General features: G+C 45.6%; 1 protein-coding gene across 6 annotated transcripts in view; it reads right to left on the bottom strand.

The window, feature by feature from the left end:
* The window catches only part of DLG3 (discs large MAGUK scaffold protein 3), a 55,211-nt gene that overhangs the window by 2,105 nt on the left and 36,339 nt on the right, over window positions 1-16,767 (bottom strand). For 2 of the 6 annotated variants that reach the window (XM_036305316.1, XM_036305321.1), the window contains 7 exons: window positions 7,904-8,080; window positions 7,585-7,660; window positions 6,699-6,798; window positions 2,874-2,915; window positions 1,513-1,563; window positions 841-942; window positions 145-317 (listed from right to left, as the gene is read on the bottom strand). In XM_036305316.1, the coding sequence (XP_036161209.1) occupies window positions 145-317; window positions 841-942; window positions 1,513-1,563; window positions 2,874-2,915; window positions 6,699-6,798; window positions 7,585-7,660; window positions 7,904-8,080 (721 nt within the window). Of the gene's footprint in view, window positions 1-144; window positions 318-840; window positions 943-1,512; window positions 1,564-1,689; window positions 1,714-2,873; window positions 2,916-4,621; window positions 4,668-6,698; window positions 6,799-7,584; window positions 7,661-7,903; window positions 8,081-16,767 lie in introns of all 6 variants that reach the window. The other 4 variants (XM_036305317.1, XM_036305315.1, XM_036305318.1 and 1 more) reach the window with 4 other exon arrangements.

The following is a 16,767-nucleotide window of genomic DNA, read 5'->3' on the forward strand; positions in this document are numbered from 1 at the left end:
GTACATGGTGGGTACGGCTTTGGTTACAGTGCCACATGGTGGGCCCTGTGCCAGGGGGAGGAAGATCCAGTGGACCTGTGGCAGGAAGCCTTTTGTGCGCCCTCTGTGCAGTACGTCTCTAGCAGGGCCATCTCCTGCCCTTACCCTCTCTGCAACTGCCCGCACGGACTGGATGCTGGTCCCGTAGAGATTATCATTGAATTGGCCTGCCTCGATGAACTTGTTGTCCTGAATGTCCTTCTCCATTTGTTCTCGAGATACCACAAAGTGGTAATCCTGCCCATCCACCTCATTCTCACGCCGAGGCCGCGTAGTATCTGAAGGAAGAAAGAAAATGCTGGGAAGCCCAAGGAGAATGACATGCTCCTCTCTCACCTGGGTGCTGAGGGCACTCCAGTGGCAAGATGAGTGGGGAAAGCAGGTGGGAAGAAGTTTGTCTTGCCTACTTCTCCTCTGACCTCAACTCTCATACACAAGGGGCTATTTCTTTCAGGTTCAACTGGACCAGAAAGGTGGGGTTTTTCAGATGAAGGCTCGACAGGGATACCAGAGGTGGTACAGGAGCCAGTGAACATGACAAGCTATCCAGTGGGCCATGCTGACCTACTTGGGCTGGGCCCAGAGCTTGTCCAATGATTCCTAACCATTGGCACTCAACCATTTCCCAAAGGAGCGAGCAGGCTGCTCTGACGTCTTAGTCCTCCCAACCCCATCAGCTTTGGGGGAATCTAGTGCTGCCTAATCTCTGCTAGGGTATTCAATGCACCCTTTCCATAATACATCAGAGCAACAAATCACTGGGCACCAACACCAATACCCACGGTCTTCCTGGGCTCTTACGTGGCACACAGGATCCAAACTTATGTGGGAACTCTGAGATCAGGTCATCGTTGACTCTGTCCTTCATTGGGCCCAGGATGATCACGGGCCTTGCATAGTGAACTGGAGAGAGAGCGCATGAAGATAGTGAGCGAGGCCCCGACTGGACAGCCTATTCTACCTACAAGTCTGCCCAGAACACTGAGGCTTGGAGCCACCACTCAGGCAGGGCAGTGTCCACAGCCATTCACTGGCTTTTAACTACAAAGACATCAAAGAGCCTTTACTTTGAGAATATCTAAGTCCGAGGCACCTCCCCTTCCATCAGATTCAGGAGAAATCTCTGCATGGGCAGAGCAGGGCTTTTTTAGAGCAGCCACCGAAGGAACATGACCAGGACCTCCATTTTAGCAGCGGTCACAGCCACTGAAATCTCCCTCTGCCATTCTTGTAAATCCGCCCTACCCTTTGGAAGGCACCCTGGCAGCGAGCACAGGTGAGGCAGGGGTGGGGGTGGGGGTGTGCACACTGGAAGGCCACCCTTTCTCTAACAAAGGAAGAAGGGGAAGAGGACGAGGCCCCAGGGGATACATGTGCCCTCCAGCTCCCCTACACTCTTCCCTGTCACCATTGTGTTGGACCCCATATCTGCCAAGACTGGTTGGAAGGCAAGATTCTCAGAAAATAGCTTACTTTCTTGCCGAGTCACTGGCTCATATGACAAAATAGTATCCTCTTGTCCTTCTGCAACAAAAAGGGAGACATGTTAACACTCCCTAATCTGCTTCCCCACATCCTTATCTTCCTACAAACACTCACATCACTCCTACATGTGTCAAAACAACCTGGTCAAGTTGTGCCTGCTCATACCTGATCCATGGGTCTGTCTGGTTCCTGTTGGCAAAAAAAAGCACAGGAAGCCCTCACCACCCTGGCAGGAGCCGGAGTCTTCTTGTTCAGCAAAATATAGCTAAGCAGAGGCGTGACCCAGAAATCATGAAGCCTGCACCAGAAACCACCCCAAGTTTTCAGGAACTGTTCTTAAGGACAGTCACCTGTGCTCAGTTGCCCACTTGCTCTGATAAGAATTACAGGGAAGCTTCAACTGGTCAAGACACACTACTCCTGTCCCTGTCTCTGCAGGTCCCCAGAGCTGCAGCCTAACTTTGGCCTTTTAAGGGTCTATCTATTGCCCCATTCACTGGAAGAAGCATCCAGAAAAATGGCATAAGACTGGGGTAAGGTCCCCAGTGCCCTTTAAGACCATGCTGAGGCCTGCACTCTCCTCACTGTATCCTAGTAATGAGCTTTTCCCAAAACAGTTGCCAAGTCACTGGGTGCTGAGTGCCTGGAGGTGCCAAAGCAGCTGGTGGCAGTGCCAGGGAAGGCAGCAAAGCTTGCATCAAGCCCAGGATGCCTGTTCACAGGCTTCCTCTGAGCTGAAGACTCCTGGGCAGATTTTCCAAGGCCTCTAGCCACAACTGCCAAGAGGCCAGTGCACCTAAAGTTCATGGAGTTTGGTCTGTGGCTTCTCTAGCTTAGTCACAGAATCTCTGAAGGCAAATGGGACAGGTACCTGATTATTTAACCCACTAAAAGGCAAGGACACCAAGCCTTAACCCAGGAGGGCCTGGTGACCTGGCAAGGCAATTCAGGACACTATCCCACAGGAGCCATCTTTTTTTTTTTTTTTTTTTTTTTTTTTTTTTTTTTTTTTTTGTCTTTGAGCAAATATATAAAATTGGCAGCATCTACAGCCCATAATGTCCCATGGCAGGGATTTCCTCACTGGCAGCTCACCCTTCCCAGGGCCCCAGGGATGCTTTAAGTGAGGTCCCTGGCAGGACAGCAGACTTCTAATCTCCTTTAATTCGCGGCTTGAAGCCCATCCCAGAAGAACAAAATGGCCACAGCATGTCCAGGATCTGAAAGTGCACATGGTTGAAAGAAGCACTAGCCTCTCAACAGAAACGGTAGCCTTGTGATGCTGGAATGAGGGTGGCTGGGACACATGGTGGAGCAACACAACATGGAGGAGAATGACACACACTTACTGGAGCTGCTTTCGCTGTCACTGGTGTTGGATGTCACTCCCTCTGCAAGCCAACAAGAAAGAGACTCCGATTCAGAACACACCCCTGACAGGTCACACGTGGCACAACACTCAAATGCTCCAGGAGCAAGACACTGAGCCGTCAGCCTAATCAGGCCACAGGAGACCTGCCACATCCAGACTACCAACTGGGAGGCACACCTCCAACCCTGAGCCCGGCTACCTCATACTAGTCCACAGAGCCTCTTGGTCTGCCAAGTCCCTCCCTCTACACCACAAGCCCTCCATTCCTTGGCAGCTTCCTCTTCATCTGAATCCAAAGACCTGAAATGGATGGCTTCCAACTCCTATGTCAAAATGTATCTCCCAAGGCTACCAATAGGAAAGGAAAGGCAGTGACAGTAGCAAAGAAAAGTCCAGGGACCAGGCTGCTCTTGAATTTTCCTCCCAGATAGAGGCCCCAAAATACAGAACTGCGCGGTGCTCCTAAATGATAAGGCCAAGCACTGGGCAGGCTGCGCAGTCACCAGGTAACAATGCTTTGACCACTTGGTGGGACCAGCAGCTCTCCTGCCACCACTACCTAGAAGGGAGGGTGTGGCCTGAGCGGTGAGGGGTGCTCCTCCATCCACCCGACAGACGTGGCAAAATACAGACAACAAAGAACACCTGGAGGACAAGACAGCTCTCCTGTCTCAGAGCCTTGGGACCTGCCCACATCCGGGCGTGGGCGAAGAGGCACACACACAGGAGGCACAAGGCAGTCTGGCCCAAACAAAGCCCACCCACCACTCCCCAGACAACAGGCAAATGAAGATGAAACATGGACACAACAAACTATGGAGAGAGACTTTGCTCATTTCAGCCAAGATGACACTTTTCCAGACCGTGATATGCTGTGGCCCCCAGGAAGGACTGGCTGACTCAGCAGCCACAGCTAGTTCCTGAGCAATCCTGAGGACGCTCCTCCACCTTCTCGCCTTTAGGGCTTACTGAGGGAGAGGGTATGCTCACGGAAGCTGCCTGGCATGGCTGCATGTATGTGCTCCTCTGTGCACAGTGGGGGCACTATGGCCCTGCCATCTGTATCCCTTCATTTTCTACTCTAGAATTATTTTCAGAGAGGAGAGGCCAGTCAGGATTCTCACAAGTTAAAGCACTAGATATAGATGGTCCGCAAATGCTGCTGCAACCCCCTCCAGCTCAGCCCCTTAAAAATGCTCTGTAGAAAGCCAGCCTGCATCTGTTTGCTGAGTTCCTGGAACGGCTGGGAGATCCCAGATGCACACTGGGTAAAGGGCTTCACAGTGCTCCTGTCCCTAGTTAAATAGAGTGAATCAGTTCATTCCCAAGCCCAATACTTTAGTGCTGGGTCACTGGGAGAAGACTCCAACCAGCAGGCATCCCTCACCTCAACAACAGGCTATAGATGAGCTGAGTAATCACCCTGGAGAAGTACTTTTGCCCACCTCACTTATAAGGTGGGATGACAAGGGTTGGGCTCCCCACCACTCCAAGGTATAAAAGGAAAACACAGACATGAATGACAGGCTTTTATTACGGTACCAGGGACCCAGAGTAGAAGTATGACATTCACAGCCACTTCTACTTCCTCCTATTGTGGCATTAGAGTTCTCACAAATACTGCCCTCCCTTCACCCTTCACCCTCACCCACACCCACGTCCCCTACACCCCCAACCCCAGCATCACCATTCATGCCCAGAATACGGTGTGTACGTTTGACTTACTCAGGTTCTTTGCTCCATAATAATCGTCACTTAACCCAGGGAAGTCCTGATTTCACAGACAGCAAGGAAAAAGAGAGCGGTAAGAGGGAGAGAGGGAGGGAGGGAGGGAGGAAAGGAAGGAGGGAGGGAGGGAGGGAGAAAATAGAGAAAAAAGACAGGGGAAGGAAGAATACAGAGCCAGGTGAGCATTAGTGACAGAAGTATGAAACACTATGAAGACCTATAGCTATAGTGAGGTTAAGAACTTTGCTATAGAAAGAACGTCCCAGGTCAAATAAGATACCTGGACTTCATTTGCTGCTAGAGGGACTTGGAGAGGACTATCTCAGGTGGTCTACAGCCTACAGGCCAACAGGGCAGGTGACATTTCAAGGCTTGGAGCACATGCCTTAACTAAATTTGTCTTTATAGAGTTAGGTCTCTGCTTTGCCCCTGAAATCACCATTTCCCTCTGTAGTGCATGAAGAGCAAACACCTATGTTTGGCAGGTAGGCAGGCAGAACTGTCATCATCCCAAGGAGCTTTCCCCCAGTATTGATTCCCTCTGCCCAAAGCCTTCAGGGAAAGCTTCATGCAGTCTGAGTGGCCTTCACAGCTGACCTGAGTTGTGTAGACCATGGGGGTTGAGCTCAGCTTTCAGAGGATAAGCACTAGGCAGCTTCATCTCTTACCCAACAGGTAAACTACCCATCAGCTGGGCCACTCAACAGTGCACCCCTCCAGGCTCAATTCAGAGGTTCTGGGACTCATCTGGTGAACTGTGGTGACCATCTCCTACTGCTCACAAGCAGAACCAACTACACCTAGTGCTCTTATTGAGCTCCCTGGGATTGTGAGCCATACCCTTCATCTGGATGAAGGTGTCCTTGTCTTTCCTAGCAACTACCCTAGATGGCAATGACCTACATATACCATGACCATGAATCAGGTTGGCCTAGGAAAAGGGCATTCCCTATCTGAACTAGCCAGTCCTAATAGCCCAGGACCCCAAGACCCCTCCTTGTGAGGCAGAAGAGAGGTTTATAATTCACCATGAACCACATGAGAAATATTTCACCAGCCTGACAGGTCAGAACAGTTAATTTCTAAGGCATCTGTCAGAATATGAATATTCTCAGGATTAAACTGGTTCATAAAAAGTTCAGTTAGCCCAGGCCAGGTGGCTCAGTTGGTTGGAATGTCATCCTTTACACCAAAACGGTGTGGGTTCAACCCCTGGTTGGGGCACGTGCAGGAAACCTATCAATGTTTCTCTCTCACATCAAGGTTTCTCTTTCTCTCTCCTTCGCTCCCTCTCTCTCTAGAAATTAAAAAAAAAAAACCAACAACAACACATATCCTCAGGTGAAAATTTTTATTAAAGTTCATTTAGCTCAGCTATATGGTCTTTTCTACCAAAGCAGCTTCATATTTCTCAATAAATCTTTATTTGGACAATGCTGAGTAGTCCCCCTTCCATGTCAATTCCTTCAGGAAGGTTTTTATTCTGAAAGCTGGCTCTGTAATCACTCTGGGACAATATGGGTTTGTTAGAGCCACGTGGACATCCTGTGTGTAAATGCACGTGTGTGTGATTCAAGACGTAGGCCCAATTCCAGGTGTCCAGCGAAGAAAAGGCTCTTCTCTTGACACAGGCAAGTGAAGTTAAGGGAAAGAAAACACAAGAGGAGGAAGCCAAGGAGAGCAACACTGAGTCCCTAGACCTGGTTCTCTTGAAAATCCAGTTTTCCAAAGCTGGCATTGTGGCTGAGAACTGCTCATCACCACCACAGCAGAGCTCAGCCTGGCACTCCCAATACCAGCACCAGGACTTTCTAGGAGGCCAGCCCCGGAACCATTTCTACTCAGAGCCTCCAACATTCCTTTAGAGTGACGAGCTTGACAAAAAGACCCAATGTCTCCCTGTGCAGACCAACTGCTACCCTGACTCTGCCAACAAGCAGGTACACATGCACACGCATGCACACATGGACACGCCAGCACACACACGTTCCCAGTCCTCTCACAAGGGGAGGTGCAAATGAGAAAGAGGGCGGGGCTGCACGCCAGCTGCTCTCTGTACCCTGCTGCTACTTACGTTCCTGTATGCTGCTCTCCTGGGCCATGTTTTCTTTGCTCTTGTAAAATGGGAACTTTCGAGAGAGGCGGAAACTCTTTTTACGTTTCGTTTTGATCGACTGTGAAAGAACATGAAGATGGAGGGGAAGGACAGAAGAAGAAAAACAAAACAATGGATTTTAAAGCATGCAAGAAAAACTAAAATGGAGACAATGGTGAGCTAAATAAAAGACCATTTTTCACAAATGGAGTCTATGAGATTAAATGAAAGTTGATGTAAGAGGAAAATTATGTTTACAGGAAAATGTTGTAGGGATGTTAGACGTTTCTACCTAATCCAGACTCACAGCACTCACTGGTACTTCCTAAAGCACAAAGGTCACTGTAGCCACCTGGACACATGCCCTAAGATGCTACTGATAACTTCCCTCTACTGCTACCATCGGAACTTCTTTGGCCTGTGAAGCTCATAGAAGAACAGGAATGAATGGAAAGAGCCCTCAATCCTCATCTGGTCTGAAGGGCAGTCAGAGCTGTGGGGCTGCCTCCCTGGCTAGATGATGAGGCCAGATTCTGTTCAGGGTCCCCACAACTCCAACAGTGTCTGCAGCCAGGGAGACACCCACAGTTGTTTCATGTGCCCCAAGCCAGTCAGCCTTGCAGACACTCCGACTCCACCACAACAAGAACCAGTTCCCCGGGAAAAGGAGCACACACACGGGCTGGGGAGTTTGAGGGCCCTCTCTCTGTTCTCCGAAAAGCAGTCAGTATGCTGATAGGACAGAGCCAGCCCCTGACAAAAAGGGATTCTTTTGTTGTCCCCAGTTCTCTTATCCACCACACAGACTCCAAGCTTCTTACTCCTCTTCACATATTGGCTGACTCCCTTGGGGATCCCCACTTACCCTATTAGACTCAATCATGCCCGTCCTGGCATGGAACTTCACGGTTTTCAATCGAGCTCTTTCTTTCTTTTCGACCCTGTTTTGGAAACAGAAACAAGTCCTATTACTGCCAGTGCATAGTCTCAGCAGTGGATTGCAATGGACACAGCAGCCACCTTTTGGTTCATTGAGTCATAACCATGTCCTGAGTACCAACTCTCTACCAAAAAGGAATAATGAAGCAAACCCTTTGCAAGCAACTTACAGTATAATCAGCAAAAAAGAAATCAGTACCAAGGAAAGGATGAGGAAGGCCTCTCTTGTGATCATGACAACTCACCTCTTCTTACTGGGGATCACACCGATTTGCTCGCTTTCTCCATGTGGGGTCACCAGTCTTGCCTGCCACCACTCATCATCAGAGGCATTAATAACATGCAGAATGTCACCATAGGAGAAGCTGAGCCCCTGGCTTGGCAGGCAACTGTCCCGTGTCCGGTCATAATCAAACAGGGCCCTGAAACGCACAGTGGAAGATGAAGTGATCATTGTAACCCTCAATGCCAGGTAGCCGACACTCTGAAAGGATGGCATTGAAAGGCCAACCCACAGGGTCAGCGCAGATCCAACAGCCTCACAGTAGCCCAGAAAAAATTATTTTCTGTCAGCCCGACATTAATGTGTGCCAGGTTCTCAAACAAACATTTTATTCCCCATCAAGGGACAATCTTTCTGACTCCCATCTCTTCCCAGCTTCTAGACACAAGAAGACACTCAATAGACCTCTCCCTCACCCACATCCTAGGGCAATGATGGCGAACCTATGACACGTGTGTCAGAGGTGACACACAAACTAATTTTTTTGGTTGATTTTTCTTTGTTAAATGGCATTTAAATAGATAAAATAAATATCAAAAATATAAATCTTTGTTTTACTATGGTTGCAAATATCAAAAAATTTCTATATGTGACACGGCACCAGAGTTAAATTAGGGTTTTTCAAAACGCTGACACACCGAGCTCAAAAGGTTCGCCATCACTGTCCTAGGGAAACAAATTAGCTCTACCAATGGGCTTTCTCTATTTACAAATGTATCCTCAAAAAGCAGTTGAAGATAGGACATAAAAATGTTAACTACAACCCCAAACAATGAATGGTATAGAATGGTATTCGATGCTGTAGAAACACAAATGAGAAAAGGGCCCTGTGTCCTGGGGCAGCCAAGAAAAAAGTTAAGGCTGATGTTGACCCACATGATGATAAAGTTGAAAGGGAACCTAAGAAGAAGTCTCCTAGTTCAGTCTGTCTCTCTGTCTGATATATACATATAAGAAAATAGAGGCTCTGAGAAGAAGAATAATTTGATATAGGTTACACACCTAACTAACGTGGGACAGAAGTCAGGTCCTGTGACAAGCCATGCAGAGCGAAGAGATAAAGGGGACAATGGGAGAAGGTTGGGAGGGAGCTATACCATGCAGGCTTGAGAAAGAGGAGGTGCAGCTGGAAGTCATAGGAAATGAGGTTGGAAATAAAGATCGAAGGCACATTTTAGAAGGCCTCTGAAGGTTTGAGAGTAGGGAAGTGATACTTCAAGACAGACTTAAGAACATAAGTCTGACTTCATATGTAATGGGATAACAGGGTAGAGGTGGATTTGAAGGCAAATTTAGACTGAAGCTACAAACTCAATCCTTGAGGATCCACAGCTGACTTGGGCTCTGATGAAGCTGGTCTTTTACACCAGAGCTCCTGCCCAGGGAACAATTCACCTGCCTGAAAGTGTTTCCTTTTAGCCTCCACTGCATCTCTCCTCAAATGGAGTTCCCACAAATGGGTGACTTCAGTGAGAAGTTTCTATTTTTCTACTTGCAACCTAGGCTCTGGTTGTCTTCTTCATTTTCCCATTAACACCTCTGCACACACAGCCTGGTGGATTTCCCAGAACTAGTCCAAGACTTAGACATCTACCTGCAATAAGTTATACTAGGGCTCAGATGGAAGCTGCCAAGGAAAACACACTATTTCCTCACATGCAGGCCCAAACGGAATAGAGAATATAGTAAAAAAAACTGTGGAGAGTGAAATACCCACTGACTTTTGAAACTTCTTGAAACAGAATCCTTAAGAAATAAGTGTCAAGTCCAGCCTGTGTGACACAGCTGGGTGAGCATCGTTCATACATCAAGTGGTCACTGGTTTGATACCTGGTCAGGGCACATACCCGGGCTGCAGGCTCAATCCCCACTAGGGGCCTGCCGGAGGCAGCAACTGATGATGTTTCTCTCTCATTGATGTTTCTATCTCTCTCTCCCTCTTCCTTCCTCTCTCTCCAAAATCAATTTTAAAACATTTTTAAAAAAAGAAATCAGTGTCAGATTATTTAAAAATGATAATACCCAAACTCTGAAGAAAAGCCCTTTATCTCCCTTGTCAAGTTACACATTTAGACTAGTAAGGAGAGAGGCCAAGGCCAGCAGGGTGAAGGAGGTGCTTGCTCTGTCTCAAAGTTCTGAGTTCTGTGTGACACAGTCAAATCTGAATGTGTTTGTGCTACACTTGAGACTGCATTTCCTGAAGCAAGGAAGGCTTTCTGGAAGTTGTTCCTACAAAGATGAGCACGGTGAAGACGTTATTCTAAGTGACAATGAAAAACACTAAATGGCATTATGAGCTTCAAAGGTCAAAACAAATGTAGTAAAGAAAACAACAGAACTTGGATGAAGCCCCAATTAGTTTGGGGAGGGACTAAAGCAAGATGTTAAAATGACAAAGAGAAAATGGGCTCTAGCTGGTTTGTCTCAGCGGGTAGAGTGTTGGCCTGCGGACCGAAGGGTCCTAGGTTAGATTCAGGCCAAGGGCACATGCCTGGGTTCTGGGCTTGATCCCCAGTAGGGGGTGTGCAGGAGGCAGCTGATCAATGATTCTCTCTCATCATGGATGTTTCTCTCTATCCTTCTCCCTTCCTCTCTGAAATCAATAAAAATATATTTTTAAAAAAGAGAAATTGGGATGAGGTTACAGAAGATTAGAAGGGAGTTTACTGGCTACAAGTTTAAAGCACAAGAAAAGGGGTGATTAGGCAAGGAATTAATATTTTTATATATGCTATTATAATATTTGAGATTTTAAACTGTTCATTGATTTCATTAAAAGTTAAATTAAAATAATAAGCTCATTATAGTATACTTTAAAATATTTTTCTTGTTTAACTATTTTTAAATATTTATTGAATTTATTTGGGTAATATTGGTTAATAAAATTATATAGGTTTCAGGAATTCTATAATACATCATCTGTATATTGTATTATGTGTTCATCACCCTAAGTCAAGTCTCATACCACCATTTATCCCCTCTATACCCTCTTCTACCTCTTCTCACCCATTTCCTTCTAGCAATCATCATAAAGGGTTGTCTGTGTCTATGAGTATTTCTTTTTGCTTAATCCCTTCACCTTTTTCATCCAACTCCCAACCACCTCCCCACTGACAGCTGTCAGTCTGCTCTCTAAGAATCTGTTCATATTTTGTTTTAGTTTGCCCATTAGATTCCACAAATGAGTGAAATCATATGGTATTTATCTTTCTCTGACGGGCTTATTTCATTTAGCATAATACTCTCCAGGTCCATCCATGCTGTTGCAAAAGGTAAGGAAAATATCAGGTCTAAGAAAAGAAAAATCACATTTAACATTACTTAGAAATAACCACTCTTTGGCAAATATGTTCTCCCATGCAGTGGGCTTTCTTATTGTTCTGTGGGTGGTTTCTTTTGCTGTGCAGAAGCTTTTTATTTTGATGTAGTCACATTTGTTTATTTTCTCCTTAGTCTCCATTGCCCTAGGAGCTGTGTCTGTAAAGATATTGCTATGACAAATGTCTGATATTTTGCTGCCTATGGATTCTTCTAAGAGTTTTATGGTTTCCCATCTTACATTTAAGTCCTTTAGCCATTTTGAGTTTGTTTTTGTGTCTTGGTGATCTAGTTTCATTTTTTTGCATGTATCTGACCAAATTTCCCAGCACCATTTATTAAAGAGGCTGTCTTGACTTCATTGTATCCTCTTGCCTCCTTGTCAAATATTAATTGAGTATAATGAAGGGGTGGGCAAACTTTTTGACTCGAGGGCCACAATGGGTTCTTAAACTGGACTCAGAAGAAGGAGCTGCGGCCGTGTTTCCCAACGTTGCCATGTTAACACTGCTGCTGGTAAAGGAGCGGAGGGGAGAGCAAGAGAACCCTCCGCTCTTTCGGCTCCGCGGCCGGATAGAACAGCCGAACGGGCCGGATCTGGCCCGCGGGCCGTAGTTTGCCCACGGCTGGTATAATGGCTTGGGTCAATTTCTGGGTTCTCTGTTCTGTTCCATTGGTCTACATGACTGTTCTTGTGTCAGTACCAGGCAGTTTTGAGTACTGTGGCTTGGTAATATAGTTTGATATCTGGTTTTGTGATCCCTCCAACTTTGTTATTCTTTCTCAGAGAACTCATACAATTTAACAAAAGGAAGATAAACAATCCAATCAAAAAATGGGCAAAGGACCTAAATAGACACTTTTCAAAAGAGGACATACAGAAGGCCGAGAGACATATGAAAACATGCTCAAAGTCACTAATCATCTGAGAGATGCAAATCAAAACAACAATGAGGTACCATCTCACACCTGTCAGAATCACTATCATCAACAAATAAACAAACGACAAGTGGTGGCGAGGATGTGGAGAAAAAGGAACCCTCGCGCACTGCTCTTGGGAATGCAGACTGGTGCAGCCACTATGGAAGATAGTATGGAGTTTCCTCAAAAAGTTAAAAATGGAACTCCCATTTGACCCAGTGGTCCCACTTCTAGGACTATATCCCAAGAATCCAGAAACACCAGTCAGAAAGGATATATGCACCCCTATGTTCTTAGCAGCACAATTTACAGTAGCCAAGATTTGGAAACAGCCTAAATGCCCAACAACAGATGAGTGGATTAAAAAACTGTGGTACATCTACACAATGGAACACTATGCTACTATAAAAAAGAAGGAACTTATACCATTTGCAACAGTATGGATGGACCTGGAGAGCAGTATGCTAAGCAAAATAAGCCAGTCAGAGAAAGATAAATATCACATGATCTCACTCATATGTAGGATATAATGATCAATGTAAACTAATGAACAAAAATAGATCCAGAGACAAATGGCGGGTGGGGGGTAAGAGATCAACCAAAGGACTTGTATGCATGCATATTAGCATAACCAATGGACACAGACACTGGGGCAGTGGGGGCTTACCTTCAGGGATGGGAGTGGCAGGGGGTGTCAATCAGGGAAAAAGGAGACATATGTAATACTTTAAACAATAAAAAAAGTAAATTAAAAAAAGAAATAACCACTCTTCATATTTATGTGGTATCGTATAATATTGTGTAATAAAAACACAAACAAAAAAATACATATTTCACTAAGTTGGAAACATGCTGTGCATACATAATTTTGCAACCTTAGTTGTCACTTGAAATTATATCATTAATATTTCACATATAATTGAATATTCTTTAAAACTAATATTTTTAATATTGATACAATATTCTATTCTTAAGGATCTTCATTAATTAAGTAAATATTTATGAGCATCTAATATGACCAGGCACTCCCCTAGGCACTTAAACAAAGTGCAGAAATTGATATACCGAGCACCTGGCTTGAGCCATTTACTTCAGATGAGAAATAAGTATCGGTCTAAGTTCCCTGGCAAACAAGATCAAAAAGGCAATTTCCTAATAAAAAGTGGTACCCAAGCCCTAACTGGTTTGGCTCAGTGGATAGAGCATCGGCCTGTGGACTGAAAGGTCCCAAGTTCGATTCCAGTCAAGGGCACATGCCCGGAGTTGTGGGCTCGATCCCCAGTAGGGGGCATGCAGGAGGCAGCTGATCAATGATTCTCTTATCATTGATGTTTCTATCTCTCTCTCCCTCTCCTTTCCTCTCTGAGATAAATAAAAAAACATATTTTTAAAAAAGTGGTACCCAAATCTGTCTGGATTTTACCTAACGAATTTGTGAAGAAGAAATACTGAACAACAGAATTGACAATGGTTTTTACACTGTGATTTTGTCAAAGACATAGCAGCATAATATTTAAAATTAAAATTCTGAACTATAAGATCATTCTCAGTTGAGAATGTGGAAGATGAATAACAAGATATTCCTTTTCTGTCAATCAGAACTGCAAATGGAAAAAGAGCTTTGTAGAACATTGGAGCCTCAGAGGTCTTTGTCCCACTTCCTATCTATTAAAGGAAATCCTTTAAACTTCTCTAAGTTTCTTTCCAGCTCTAACATTTAATGTCTCTGAGTCTTTCCTAGCTCTTCTCAATCAGGCTAAACATTCCCAATTCCCTCACTGGTCCTGCCATTGTCATGATTTTGATTTGTTTCCAAATCCATGATATGGATTCTCTCTAAACCTACTTTGTCTCTTTTTCTGCTGAAATTTTGTTTGATGAGCTAGAAAACTTCCTCACAGATGATGAAAATCTGGCCCAGAGAGTTCATGGAGAGTTGGATGGTACGTGATTTTCAGCCCTGGGCTCTTAAACCTCAGAAAAATGTCATGAGGTCTCAGTCACAATTAGACTTAAAAAAGAAAGAAAGAAAAGAAAAAGAAATAAAGCTAATGCTCCACTTGGCTATGACTAGAAAATACCTTTCTTCCATTATTTAAATGAGTCCACTCTGTGGGGGGAACTGTGTTCCATCCAGATGGGAGATCCAGAAGCAAAGTGACTCTGGCCTGCAGAGTATGCTATCTGGCAGAGCTTATTGTAGCGAAAGGCACAAAGCAGGACAAACCAAGGCCTAAAAGCATTTAAGAGCACAGATCATGTCTAGCTTGGGGACGCTATAAGGTGCTGACTTTTGAACTGAAGTTCAATGAAGGTTCAAGGTTTCAAAAGACAGAGATAGGGAGAGGCCCTTCCGGCTAGAGGGAACAGAGTGAACAAAGGCAAGGAGCCAGCATGCATGGGCGTGCTTGCGGGGCCAGCAGTACCCGCACTTGGCTGTACTGCAGGGTACTCAGGAGAGTGGCGAGCTGGACCTGGACAGCCTCAGTCCCCTGAGAAGTCTGGCATTCATTCAGTAGGCCTTGTGTGACTAGTTTCATTGCCTTGGCTTTTTTTTTTTTTTATCATTACCAGCTGTTAAGATAAGTTAGTATTTTTCTGATCTAGCCACCATGTTTGCGAAGTGGCAGGAAAACCCAGGATCTGACTCTCCCTGGCTTCGCAGAGGTGCATGGCCATAACCAAGGAGGAACATATTCAGGGTTAGACAATCATCTTTCATGTAATCGCTCACTGTGACCTTAGGCTGTGGACGGTAATATTTCCATAAGCTTTGTTCTCTCCTGACACAGTGCTCCCTCAGACCTGACCAGTCCTCCATGAAATTCTTGGAACGTGGCATGTCAAAACAAAGAGAAAGTAGGCAATCTGGAGCTGAGTCACAGCAGCACTAAAAGCAGATGTGCTCTTCCTAGGGTCTGCAGGTTGGAGGTCCCAAGCTAAGCTTCGGCATGGCAGCTGTAAATATTGCTGTCTGTCTTCCCAAGGAGAAAGCAGCAAGACATGTTGTTGAAGTGGTGACCTTCAAACAGTATCCACTAAGAACTGTGTGCCTGTTCACAGGGCTGATGCACGTGCTCTGGGGCACTTGGCCTAATCTTCCTTTTAACTGGGACCCCACTGCCTGATGGGAAAGCAGGAATATAATCAGCTCAAAGTAAATAGATTACCAGGCCACAGTCTCTACACTTCTGATCCTAAATTGTGAGGGATGGATATGCAAGATCCAAAGAAATCACAAGTATCAGGCACAGCCTGGTATCTTAGTGAACAGGAATGCCAAGAAAATGGGAACTCTCAAGAAAACTGGTCAGGCAGGTTTCTCAAAGCAAAGTAAACAAGAGCCCTTCAGCCTCAAAGGCCAAGTGGCTACTTCAAATGCACTCAACCACCAAAATGCCCAGCTCTTTGCCTGTGGCTCTAGCCCTCTGCCTGGCCTGGGAGGCTCTGCCTGTCCCCTCATGCCCTCAGCAACTCCTCTGAGGCCCAACGCAAGTCCCACCTTTCTCTGTGACCCTACCCACTACAAATTTCCTTCTTCCAAATTCATACTATATATTTAGCAGTGACCTTTCTATTTTCCATTTATTGCTATTTAACTCTTGCAGTTTTTTAATCTTTTATATTTTATCACCAAAGGAGAAGCCCTCTGAGGACCAAGGCCGCATCTACTGCTCCCAAATGGCAGGTGAGACCAGACTGAGGTGGGGGGCACAGAACAACCTCCCAGTGTTCTCCCACTGTATTTCCCTCTCATTATCAGCTGGAGTCTAAGACATTGCTTTCTTCCTTTGGTCAGTATTATGGGTTGAATGTGTACCCCCAAAATTCATATGCTGAAGTCCCCAGTCCCTAATGTGATGGTATCAGGAGGTGGGGCCTTTGGGAAGTGATTAGGTTTAGATGAGGTTATGAGGGAGGGGCTCTGATCATGATATTAGTGTCCTTATGAGAAAAGACAGGAATTTTCTCTCTCTCTTCCCCACCCACCTCCCTCCATTTCCCCCCTCTCTTCACACACACCCAGGAAAGGCCACATGAAGACACAGCAAGAAAATGGCCATCTACAAACCTTACACTGAATCTGCCAGCACCTAGATCTTGGACTTCCCAGCCTCCAGAGCTGTGAGAAATAAATGTCTGTTCTCTAAGCCACCCAGTCTGTGGTATTTTGTTAAAGTGGCCTGAGCTATCCGAGACAGAAAGTACCAGATAATAGGCACATATTACTTGAAAACTGAGCAGCCCCTTTCTTGCCTGCTCAATATAAAATATGCAGAGAGCTATAAAGCAGCAACAACTCAACCCCTGACCTCAGTGTTAATAGTTAAAATTTCCAGCAGCTTCTGAACAACAACCAAAAAGGCCAAACTTGACTACTCAAGTAGACACAAGATGGGTCATCATAAGAGGTGCAAGCACAGCTGACAGCACACCACACCTCCCTGCGTACCCTGAGGAAGGGTCCATGGACAACATGGAAGGACACCTCCTTAGTCTGTCTCAAAGTTTCAGACTTCTGAGGGCAATTCTGAAGTTACAGGGGCATTCAGCTAAGGGGATTCTAAACAGAGGTCTAGGACCGGC

The sequence above is a fragment of the Myotis myotis genome, unplaced genomic scaffold, assembly GCF_014108235.1.
Source record: "Myotis myotis isolate mMyoMyo1 unplaced genomic scaffold, mMyoMyo1.p scaffold_m19_p_4, whole genome shotgun sequence".
Lineage (NCBI taxonomy): Eukaryota > Metazoa > Chordata > Mammalia > Chiroptera > Vespertilionidae > Myotis > Myotis myotis.